The 12,893-nt window shown below is 40.4% G+C and overlaps 1 protein-coding gene across 1 annotated transcript; it reads left to right on the top strand.

Annotated features, from left to right (window-relative positions):
• Nucleotides 1-242: 242 nt before the first annotated feature.
• Nucleotides 243-4,975, top strand: csf3a (colony stimulating factor 3 (granulocyte) a). Its single transcript, XM_066700221.1, has 4 exons — nt 243-661; nt 2,754-2,855; nt 3,136-3,276; nt 3,525-4,975. The coding sequence occupies exons 1-4, from the start codon at nt 509-511 to the stop codon at nt 3,690-3,692; spliced, it is 564 nt and encodes a 187-aa protein (XP_066556318.1). The 5' UTR covers nt 243-508; the 3' UTR covers nt 3,693-4,975.
• Nucleotides 4,976-12,893: the final 7,918 nt, after the last annotated feature.

Raw genomic sequence — 12,893 nt, 5'->3', positions numbered from 1 at the left:
TAGTATTAGTACTAGTAGCAGTAATAGTATATCCAATGGATTGATTTATTGATCACACGTCACACATTCATTTTTGGTGACCACTGTGCACTAAACAAGTGCCTTGGGGAAAGGGTTTTGGGAAGTGCAGTGTGTCTTGTTCTTACTGTAATGCAATGGGCTGCAAGCTCTGCTCCAAAGATTTCAGCAGTTTGCCTGTTAAAAATACGCTTTCTCTGACTGCTCTGGCATACTTTGAGTCTTAAGAGGCATTACTCCTCCTCTATCTCTCTAAGTGAGTCTGAGGAATGCTCACCTAAACTGGGATTGCCTGGCTGTGCGCTGTTCTGGCTGCGCAGACTTCAGAAGGCAACTGTTCCCAGGGATCAGTGCTAACGCCGGTGCTGAAAGGAGCCGGTGCTGCTGCGGGAGCGGCTCATCTCTGCCCGGGTGTGTGCGCGTTTCTCTGCGCTTTGGACGACCCTCAGTGACCGTGTTTCCTCCCGCAGGACTGGCCCTGCACCTCTACATGGCGCAGCTGGTCCACCTTGCTGCCCTGCCGGAGTACTCGGGGGAGGTGGGCAACTTGAAGGAAGACCCGCAGTTCCTGAAGGTGCTCAAGAGCAGCCAGAAACTGGTCAAAAAGATCTTAAATGACATCCCCCAGGTGCATGAGTCACTGGTGAGTATTGGAAAAACACATGTACATACAACTAATGAAGTGCACTTCTGTCTCTGCCGGTTTACTATGGTATATGGAGTATGTCAGGGCAGTTTTTTCAATATGACCAGGAGTCTCGTTTAAAACAGGAAACGAGAGTCTTCGATCACAGGGTTAAATCTATTTAAAAAATCCCGTTCAGCGTAGGCATTTCGAAATATGTGTTGCTTTCCGACATCTGTAGTGATGATCGGGATGGTCCTGTCCCCGTTGCTGAAATCCAGACTACATGACGACCTGCCGTCCAGCTCAGGAGCGGCGGATGTGCCAGTTTACAGCTTACTCATGATGACTGCGATGCTATGGAACATGTGCTTTTTAAAACTTTTCTTGGAGTCCCAGATACGTTCTTCGAAATTCAAGTACCTGTAGTAAACCTGTAGTAAACCTGTAGTAGCGTCTTCAGCCAGTTTATTCCACAGACATTACATTCAAGCACATTAGCAAGGCTCGGATCAGTCATTTTCATGTCGGCGTTTTTCTTTGATTATTATAAGAATAAAATATTTGCACTGGTACTGACCCATGGCCAACCGCAATGTTGATATGTGAACAAGGGGCTTTTATGTATCGCACAGTTCATTGCTGCTTTCCCCAGAAATGTAATTTTCTGTGCTAGCTATGCAAAGCTAAATTCTTTTCACTACTTTAATTGGTAATTCAACCTTTCATCTTCCTTTGTCCCTGGACTAATGGGTTGCAGCAGCGTGGAGAGGGCAGTTGAGGTGAAATACACTACATGAACTAGTGCAAAGCAACAAATGAGATGCATGTATTAACAATTACATATACTTGTGTGTGGGTGTGTGAGACTACTTCTGTATCTGATTCTGACTCCCGAGACAGAAAACCTGATCCTTTGGGGTTAAAAGCTGTATGGTAGCTCTATGTAAACAGACAAGCTTTGGCATGCAGCTGCCCAGAGTGGAGAATCTGGGCAGGCCTCTTTGCAGATAGGCATTCACAGCCTGGGGCCAAACAGAGTGCGCAGCCAGGGCAGATTGTGTGCAGCCGCATTGACATTCAGTCTGAGAGGGGGCTTCGAGAATCTGCAAAGAGTTCTTTAACTCTTTTCTCTCTGGCAGGCAGACAGGGGAGCAGCATCTCTGTTTAATGTACTGGGAGCCCGTGAGCAGGACACGGGACGTCTCTGTCAAAGCTATGCAAGCCCTGTCCACTTTTGGTGTCAATGACCAATGCAAGGATGTCGTTGGCCCCTAGTTTGTTCCATGCAGAGTTTATCCATTACTGATAATATACCAGGCTCTGATCAGGCAGGGGCGCCCAGTGAGCCAGACCCTGCAAGTTTCATTGGATTGGTCTTTCCTATCCAGCAGTCGCTAAAGACTAGGTAGAGATAGTCATAGGGTCCAATTAGAAAATATTAATATTAATATTATATTAAGCACAAGGAGGAACTAAACACAGAAGCACTGTGGCACGCAGGGACTGAACTCTGGGAAATACACTAAGGGATTGTGCCAATTGCAACTTGACATTGTGCTATATTAATTGTGGCAAACTAAATGATGTATTGGTTTACATCGTATAGAACTGTGCTCTTTTTTTCATTATTATATTCTTGATTCCGCAAATTCAGACTGCCGGCAAAATGCCTTTGTAATACATAGTCAACATTATTTCTCTACAGGGATTTTTTTTAGTTTTCCCTCCTCAGTTGCATAATCTTCCTTTTGTCTAGTCATTGTATGGTGGTTTTAGTGATGTTGGCATGAATCTAAAAATATCTGCCCTCAGTCAAAATGAGAATTTCATATTGTTTTCTGGGGATTTCGGAATGACACAGTAGATACCTCTACTCACGGGTTTCTGCTTTCCTAAAGAGCCTGCGCTGCATTCAGTGGTTTCTGTTTTGCTCAACAATTCAGAGAACTGGGCGCGCTCCCACCACAGAACAACTGTTGGCATGGAGCTAAGTTCTGACCGCACTCTTAATAGGCCTTGATAAGTATTTCCTTTTCTCCTCAGCAGCCCTGCTCTGTGGCATGTTCACATGACTGCCCTTTCTCACCCTTTCTTCCTGCCCCCACAGGCTCTCCCGAACTATCAGTCCAATGACCTCCTGTTAATGGTGGCCACACTGGAGATCCCCATGGTGCCCATCTTGACGTCCTTGTCAGCTGATTTCACTCTGGTGAGTACAAAGCCCGTAGCCGTAATGCTGTCATGTGACTGTGGCCGTGTCACATGTGGGAGTACCCATAACATCACCATGAGGGTGTGTGTGGCTGTGCATGTATGCGTGGACAAAATCGGGATGAAAACCAATTAACAAGATCTGTTATAGTGCTCAAGGATAAGGCTTTGTAGGATCTCTTATTCAAAAATAACCTTTGCAATGGAAATGGGGACCCCCCAACCCAACACTGTTCTCTGTAAAGTGGTCCTGACAGCCTCCATGTCGCTCCCCACAGGAAATGAGCCTGATCCGGATTTTAGAGGGCCTGCAGATATTCAAGGACTTGCTGTCAATCATCCGGCATCATACCACCCCTCCAGAGAAACTGGACATCCTATTGGCAGACATCAATGACCTGCTTTCCCAGATCTACAAGGTAGGGGGCGCTCTGCTACACTTTCAGTATAATCAGATGAGCGGAAAATTTGATAGTCACTCCTGGTCATGGAAAGCCACACAGTCCTGCTGCCTTCAAGGGCAACTTGGACTGGAGCCTGGAGCTCTCTGTGACCAGGAGAGTGCATGTCACTTTATTTGTATGGAGGATAATGCAAAGAATTTCAAAATAGACAGCCCCAAACCCAACAGTCTTCAGTAGTGCTGATTGTGTCTTATTGTTGGCAGATGTTTGAGCTGGTTCAGTTGGACAGCAGTGTGCGGTACACAGGCTCGGGTCTGGCATCGCGACTGGTAGGTGATTTTCAGAAGAGGGTCGCAGCCCACATCATCCTCACCAACATGCAGGACTTTGCTGAGTCCATGCACCGCAGCCTGCGCTTCATGAGAAGCTAGGAAGATCAGGACTTCACCCCCCACACACACATATCAAAGGAATGATTCACCATTGAAGTAGAATTGACCACGGCACAGGTCAGTACCGGCAGGAGCAAGCAGGTCTTGGTCCCACCTGTGCCATCATAGTTGGAGAGTGTTTCAGTAATGGGGGTTGAAAAGAGGGGGGAAATAATTGGACAATCAAAACAAAAATAAAATACAATATCCCATCCGAAGGTGCCAGTTAAGAAGTAAAATAGATACGTAAAAAAGGATGGAAAGAACAAGGGGTCCTGTGACCACGAACACTCAAAGTTTCTGCTCTCATCACAAACCTGCAAGACATCCCTTCTATTCTTCTAAAGTGAACAGGCAGGTTTGAGAAAAAAATTCCTTTGTCCAAATACTTGCTTGCATAGTGTGGAAGAAGAACAATCTTCAATCAGGTTGGAACGTTAGTTGCAATGCCTTTAATACACGCAGCGTGGAGAGGAACAGTGAATCCAGAAGATTCCAAAGTCGCTTTGCCTTCATTTTAAAAGTCACAGGCTTTTATACACAAAGATCTGCTTATAATCAGAAAGTCATTACTATATTATCTTAGAGAGTTAGCTAAGCAGACTATATATCATTATAGGACAGAGTTCATAGATCAACACATGGATTTAGGGAACAGGCACTTAAATCATCATGTTTGACATTGTCTCCATGATTCTCATCGTAAATAACAAACAGAAATCAAACTACCTTCTGGCCCAGCCCCATACGCAACAAACTGCGATGCACTGTGTGTTCTGACACCTTTCTATCAGAACCAGCATGAACTTTTTCAGCAATTTGATCTGTTGGATCGGACCACACGGGCCAGCCTTCGTTCCCCACGTGCATCAGTGAGCCTTGGCCGCCCATGACCCTGTCACCGGTTCACTGCTTTTCTTCCTTGGACCACTTTTGATAAGTACTGACCACTGCAGACCGGGAACACCCCACAAGTGCTGCAGTTTTGGAGATGCTCTGACCTAGTCGTCTAGCCATCACAATGTGGCCCTTGTCAAAGTCGCTCAGATCCTTACGCTTGCCCATTTTTCCTGCTTCTAACACAACAACTTTGAAGACAAAATGTTCACTTGCTGCCTAATATATCCCACCCACTGACAGGTGCCATGATAACGAGATTATCAGTGTTATTCACTTCACCTGTCAGTGGTCATAATGTTATGGCTGATCGGTGTGTATGTATTTATTCATTAATATTTATTTATTTTAATTTATATGTATTTATTTGTATTTATATGTAGTATTTTTATTTATATGTATGTATTTATTTATATGTATATGTATTTATTTATTTTAATATGTAATATACCAGGAAATGCATAATTCCAAACCAATGTAGTTTCCTAGGTCATAAATTCAGAGAGACCTATGAAACCTGCATTTGGAGTGTACCCCTGAATATTTGAACTGATATATATGTCTGTATTGTTTTGTTTCAATGACTCTTTAGATTGGCCAAATGTAATACTACATTAACTAAAACTCAACTGCTTGATCATTTTAGGTCAATTTTATATCTATGTATACCAAAACTATACTGTTGTGTTAATTGTAAATTGAATCAATTGAATGTTAATGTAATATTAAATTGGGCAACACAATCCAAAGTGTTGAATTTGATCAACTTTGGCTCTGATGATTCACACTTTCCTTGAAAGTGTCTGATCCCTTTGGTTTGCTCACTCTCTCACTCTTACCCTAGCTGTAACCAGGATCTGGGGAAGTATTTCCTTTGCTTTTGACTGGCCACCTGCCAGACTCTGTGACTGCAAATGTGCCACCAGTGTATGAGATATTTTAAGATCCATGAACACATCTATTGATTTCTATGGAAACCCACTTAATTTCCATTGCATAGCAATGTATATAACTGCATCAGACACAGCAACCTCTAGTGCAGCTAGATAAAATACTTGCAAGGACAAGGAGGTAGCCTGCCTACAATTCAGAATAGTGCTTAAACTTTTATTACTGTCATGTTTGAAAATAGGTTTGCCCAAAGTGCCTGCCTTATTCCATTGTGCCTGGAAGTGTCTGGATATTTTAGTGCATAGATTAGTGTGCATTTAATATAAGTGTAAAGTCCCATGGGTGTTATAACCTGTCAGTAGTATCTACTGTAGATGTATTCCAGTGTGCGGTGCCCCGAAGGCTGTAATAACCTGAAGATGTGCTGACAGATTATTTGAAACACTGTGGAATGATTATGAATGCATGTCTTTGTGTGTGAGTGCAGACAGAGAAGCAGACAGTATGAAATAATATAGGATACATACATCATGGATAATTATTTATTTTTATGTTTTTATTTATATTATTTATATTTTATGGTAATGCTGATATAGTACAAAGCATATATTTTGAAATACACCTTTGTGCTTGATTGTCCACTGTGACTACCGCTTCTAAAAAAAAAGTCCATGTATGTGTTATATATATAATGAAGAAAGTTCTGTGAAATCTTTCTATCAGTGTTGATGCTGTTTAAATGTATTATCGGGTCCATCTCAGTGTCAGTTATATGATCAGCAGTTTGTTCAGGTGCAGTATTTAAGAATCGACTATGTTCTTTTGTGTTTTTATGGTAGTATACTAACTGGAGAAACTTGAATTTTTTTTCTAATTTTGAATTGTGATTATGTTAAGTTAAATGTAAGTATTGGACTTGTCCTCTTTTTCACTGACATATCCTGATGCCCTGTACCATGTCCTAATATATATATAATGTTTTATAGTAAATAAAAAAAGAAAAACAACTCCTCTTTGTTGGATTGATTTGTGGCTCACGAGTCTGAAATTAAGAACATTTATGGTTTGGGTCACATGAACCCAACAGCAACAAATTTAAAAGCAATTAGGGCCATGATCTCAAGAAACGTGTGCTTCTCTTTAATCCCATGTGTACTCTTCAGTGTTGTGTTGTTTGCCAAGTGTTTGGTATCCCATGAAATCTACGACTCTCAGGTTTCTAACAATGTGAAGTATTATCTGATGTGAAACATTTGGTTTTTATACTCCCTTCCCACATTTACGCTACCACGTGTTTGCTTCTACTAAAATGACCATCCACATTTTGGTAGAAGCAACACACACCCGTAGAGAGCTCAAAATGTCAAGATGGAAAACAGTTTACTGTTTACAGTGTACTAATACACAACAAACATCAAATAATATATGCTGGATTAATCGTTAGTTTGTTCTGAACAAAACAAGCCTATTTGCAAGGAAATTTGATCGAAACTGAGTGATCTGTGACCGTCTGAATGAGACACCCCCCCAACCCCACACCAATCCCCCACCATATTTTTGTATTAATGGAACTCCCCATTTCTTGGTCTTCGGCTTATAGCCACTTACGTTTCCAAGGGAAGAGATGTGAATTAACAGTATTGTCTCTTAGCGGTTCTTAGCAATCCCTAAAAATGCAATCAAAAAAATTAGAAAAAGGAAAACAATTCCAATCAATTTCAGAATTTCTTCTTCTTTTGAGAATACATTGAGAAAAACAACAACATCCAAACAAGTCCAAAATAATAAGAAAAACAATATATATATATATATATATATATATATATATATATATATATACACACTCACCTAAAGGATTATTAGGAACACCATACTAATACTGTGTTTGACCCCCTTTCGCCTTCAGAACTGCCTTAATTCTACGTGGCATTGATTCAACAAGGTGCTGAAAGCATTCTTTAGAAATGTTGGCCCATATTGATAGGATAGCATCTTGCAGTTGATGGAGATTTGTGGGATGCACATCCAGGGCACGAAGCTCCCGTTCCACCACATCCCAAAGATGCTCTATTGGGTTGAGATCTGGTGACTGTGGGGGCCAGTTTAGTACAGTGAACTCATTGTCATGTTCAAGAAACCAATTTGAAATGATTCGACCTTTGTGACATGGTGCATTATCCTGCTGGAAGTAGCCATCAGAGGATGGGTACATGGTGGTCATAAAGGGATGGACATGGTCAGAAACAATGCTCAGGTAGGCCGTGGCATTTAAACGATGCCCAATTGGCACTAAGGGGCCTAAAGTGTGCCAAGAAAACATCCCCCACACCATTACACCACCACCACCAGCCTGCACAGTGGTAACAAGGCATGATGGATCCATGTTCTCATTCTGTTTACGCCAAATTCTGACTCTACCATCTGAATGTCTCAACAGAAATCGAGACTCATCAGACCAGGCAACATTTTTCCAGTCTTCAACTGTCCAATTTTGGTGAGCTTGTGCAAATTGTAGCCTCTTTTTCCTATTTGTAGTGGAGATGAGTGGTACCCGGTGGGGTCTTCTGCTGTTGTAGCCCATCCGCCTCAAGGTACGTGTTGTGGCTTCACAAATGCTTTGCTGCATACCTCGGTTGTAACGAGTGGTTATTTCAGTCAAAGTTGCTCTTCTATCAGCTTGAATCAGTCGGCCCATTCTCCTCTGACCTCTAGCATCAACAAGGCATTTTCGCCCACAGGACTGCCGCATACTGGATGTTTTTCCCTTTTCACACCATTCTTTGTAAACCCTAGAAATGGTTGTGCGTGAAAATCCCAGTAACTGAGCAGATTGTGAAATACTCAGACCGGCCCGTCTGGCACCAACAACCATGCCACGCTCAAAATGGCTTAAATCACCTTTCTTTCCCATTCAGACATTCAGTTTGGAGTTCAGGAGATTGTCTTGACCAGGACCACACCCCTAAATGCATTGAAGCAACTGCCATGTGATTGGTTGGTTAGATAATTGCATTAATGAGAAATTGAACAGGTGTTCCTAATAATCCTTTAGGTGAGTGTATATATATATATATATATATATATATATATATATATATATATTCATACAGATCATAAAAATGACAAATGAACTCCCAGAGCAACAACTTTAGCCATTTAACAAGGCTATACCTCCATAAAAACAAGTTTGTTTCTGAATTATAATGGTATTTCATGCTGTGGGATTCAGGGAGAAGGCGAAGAAGAAAATATAAATACAAAAGAAACACAGAACCTAAATTTCCCCTCCCTTTTATACACAGCAGTGTCAAACCTAAATCAATGAATTAATTAGTAACCAACCTTATATCAAGCTAAATCAATTTAGAAAATCTAAAATCACCACATTCACATCCAATAATCACATAAATCTGTAAATGAGAAGCCATTATACATTTCCATCAGTTAAAGCTATTTAACAATAAGCATAACAATTGTGGCCAGAATGTAACAATTATAATAGAGTTACATTAAGATTGAGTTATTTATCCAATGTAATGTAAATGTATTTTCAAGCTAAGATTTGAGTATTTTACTATACATATTCCCCATATACATAAGGAATTAAGCATTTTTAATAAACATATTTTTAGCAACACATTACAGGAAGCATTATTAAGTAATATGTCATAATTGATTCTAGCTTTGTATGACAGAAACTTACCTAATAAGTAATGAGAATAAAGCATTAGTCTGTACAATAAGTTAGAGGCAGAATTGCATTGGGCTGGTAAAGGAGATGTCATAGGAAAAATGTAGACAAGTCGAAACACCTGTAGTAAACTTGATCATTAATGATGTAGTTGTTCCTTCAGATTCAGTCTGATTGCATACACCTCGTAGTGCAAGGAAAATTGAGCAAATACTGGGATCGTAAGGAGGTTTAAGACCACATACATAACAATGAAAGCAGCTTTTTAAATGTAACCAAGTAAGAACATAAGAACATAAGAAAGTTTACAAATGAGAGGAGGCCATTCAACCCATTCAATTTGCCTTTTTTATTGCTTCCCCACATTGTTTGGATGGAGAAAGTGAGGAGTCCACATAGACTCCTAGGTCTTTCTCATGCGTTACTTCATCTAGATCTGTACCTCCCATTGTGTAATTATAGTGGACAGTTGTATTACCTGTATGTAATACCTTGCACTTGTCCACATTGAATTTCATCTGCCAGGTGTTGGCCCACAACTGAATATTATCCAAGTCCCTTTGAATAACCTGTGCTGCTGAGATTGTATCTGCTGAGCCACCTATTTGAGTATCATCTGCAAATTTGACAAGTTTGCTAACTATCCCAGAGTCCAGATCATTAATATAGATTAGAAAAAGCAAAGGCCCTAGTACTGATCCCTGTGGAACTCCACTAACAACCTCACTGCAGTTAGAAGCGACTCTTCTAATCAACACCCTCTCCTTCCTATACATCAACCAGTTCATAATCCATCTACTTACATTACCCTGAATGCCTACAGCTTCCAATTTGAGGATCAGTCTTTGGTGTGGAACCTTATCAAAAGCTTTTTGAAAATCTAAGTATATCATATCATATGCTTTCACGTGATCTACAGCTGCAGTTGCATGTTCAAAGAACTCTAATAGATTAGTAAGACATGATCTGCCTCGTCTAAACCCATGTTGACTATCTCCAAGAATATGGTTTTCATTAAGATGCTCCTCTATTTTCTGTCTAATCATTTTTTCCAACATTTTACAAGTGATGCAGGTGAGACTGATTGGTCTGTAATTTCCTGGCTCAGTTTTGTCCCCTTTCTTGTGGATTGGATGACATTTGCTGTCTTCAGTCAGTTGGCACATCCCCTGTTCTAAGTGTCATTTGGAATATTTGAGTTAGCGGCCTATACATAATTTCCCTCATTTCTTTAAGTACTGCTGGAAATATACCATCTGGCCCAGGTGATTTGTTTGTTTCTAATTCTGCTAGTCCCTTTAGTACTTCCTGCTCATTTATCCTGATCTCTGTTAGGGTTTGACTGGACTGATTGTTAACCTGTGGCATGTCATCTGTCTTTTCTTTTGTAAAAACCTCTGTGAAATACTCATTTAGAACATTTGCCACATCTTGTTCATTTTCCAAAAGACTCCCATGTTTGCCCTTTATCTGTTTCACTTCCTCCTTTATTGACCTCTTGCTGTTGTAGTATTGAAAAAAGCTCTTTGCATTGGTTTTAGCTCCAAGAGCTATGTTTCTTTCTATTTCCCTCTTTGCTTTCCTGATCCCTTTCTTAAGACCTCTTTGCAGCTCAACATGTTCTATGTATTTTGTTTTGTCTCCATCCCTTTTGTATGCGCTATACAACATTTTCTTTCTCTTGATATTTTGTGCATACTTCTATTAGACCATTTTGGCCAATGTTTTTTGGTCCTCAGTTTGCTAAGTTTTGGTACAAATTGCTCCTGAGTAGTATATTCTTAAAATATACCCATCCATTTTCAACTGACTCTGTATCCAATGTGCTTCAGTCTAACTCTTCTAAGCACCACCTCATACCTTCAAGGTTTGCTTTTCTAAAATCGTAGACCATTGTTTTGGACTTGGACCTTATTTTTTGAAAGAATGCCTCAAAGCTAACCATATTGTGATCACAGTTTGCCATTGGTTCTCTAACTAGTGTCCCTCTGACTCTATCCAGGTCATTTGAAAAGATCAAGTCAATGCATGCGCTCTCCCTGGTTGGTTCCCTGACAAATTGAGTTAGAAAGCAGTCATTTACCATCTCAACCATTTCTATTCCTGCTTCTGTAGTTCCAACTGGGCTTTCCCAGTCTAAGTTTGGGAATTGAAATCCCCCAGTATTCAATGTCTTTAAAAAAAATAAGGTTTATAATATTGTATTAATAACTTCAAAGGTGGTTTTAGCTTGATTTATTATAAGTTATTCTTTAGGTTGAAAGTGGCAAATCTTTTTGTTATTGTCTATGTCTTGTGTCATATACACACAGTGACCTCATGGTCTTGCATGTCTTGGGGGTTTTGTGAGATGTTTTTTCTTTCACTTTGTACTGAAAAGGGAGATTTATTTAAACAGTGAGTATCACCATGAATGGAAGAGGAGGCTGTGGTTCTGAGTTTCTAGCATGGTGTAGTCAGGTGGTAAAAGACTGAAAACATTGTGTGAGTGGGTAGACTTCTTGTTTACTCTGTATGACACTGGTTAATCATACTCACGCAAGGAGCTGTGAGGTAGATGGACAGTGAGTGACTGGAGAATAAATTGCCTTGTAAAGAAGCCCAGCGTCGTGAAAGATGGTGACTCATAGGTTGTTTAAAGGAGTGAGGTCAGGTGGCCATTGGTTATGGAGAATTAGAGAACACACAAAGGTAGGGGAATGGGAGGGGGAATACTTTAAAGACCTCATGACAATGATAAAGAAATTCCTCCTTACAGAGTTTAATCACCTGGCTATGACTCTCTAGTTCAATGGAATATGACTGAGGATGTCATTTCAAGGAACAGGACTCCATCAGGATTAATAAGTATTAATTCTAATAGATTTTGAAATTTGTTTCAAAGGTACTTCAAGCATCAGATGATAATGATGAGCCTATGTGGTTTTCCTCTTTGATGACAATGTTGACATTGTTCTCTGGAGGCACTGGGACAGGAAGTTTGTTTTTTGACTTTATTATTTATTTCTTCCCTCCAACTCTCCCATCTGGTATTTCCCCGGTCACATCCTCTCCCTTGCTGCCCAGTCACAGTTATTTCACTGGCTGGCAACTGGAAGTGGAAAAACTCTTTACATATTTCAAGTGGTGCAACAAAACCAAAAGCATGCACTTAGCTCCATGTTTAGAAGAGAAGGATATGGCAATAAACACAATGCAAGCATGAGAAAGGCCTGGCCAAGGCTGTGAACTAGAGTCATGTCCTCTTGTTGGCAGCTTATTGCACCACCACTTGAATGCAAATCAACAGAATGACACAATGACGTCATTTCCTCTGCTTTGATGTCACAGCACAACCCCCTTTGCCTGCTCTGTGAAATCGGCAAAAGCCCAGGATTTAAACATACGCAACATCCAAATAGTGAATAGGTAAATTGGGAAAAAAAAAAAAAAGTGTATTCCTTCCTTTTGTAGCAATACAAAAGAGTCCCAGATCACTGCTCGAGCTGGCCTGAACACGTCTCCGGCCCTTTCATCCAGATGTGGTTCACGCTCTCATAAGAATTCCTTGTAAAGATGCCAATTCTACAGATTCTAAATCTTGAAATACAAAGAGGGAAAAAAAAAAAAAGCTGCAGGGGCTCCTTTCTCGATTTGCTTAATCTCTTTTCCCCAAATTTATTATTAAACCATGTTATTAAGCTCTGGTACTTGCATGTCGGTTCAAATTTGTAAGCTCTTAA

This window comes from Amia ocellicauda, chromosome 3 (assembly GCF_036373705.1).
Source record: "Amia ocellicauda isolate fAmiCal2 chromosome 3, fAmiCal2.hap1, whole genome shotgun sequence".
NCBI classification, from domain to species: domain Eukaryota; kingdom Metazoa; phylum Chordata; class Actinopteri; order Amiiformes; family Amiidae; genus Amia; species Amia ocellicauda.
This window is presented reverse-complemented; position numbering and strand designations above follow the sequence as displayed.

Coding starts and splice junctions, on each gene's coding strand:
- csf3a (XM_066700221.1), top strand. CDS start 509: ATGGCGCAGCTGGTCCACCTTGCTGCCCTGCCGGAGTACTCGGGGGAG. Junction 2,856..3,135: donor TGTCAGCTGATTTCACTCTG/GTGAGTACAAAG, acceptor CGCTCCCCACAG/GAAATGAGCCTGATCCGGAT. Junction 3,277..3,524: donor TGCTTTCCCAGATCTACAAG/GTAGGGGGCGCT, acceptor TATTGTTGGCAG/ATGTTTGAGCTGGTTCAGTT.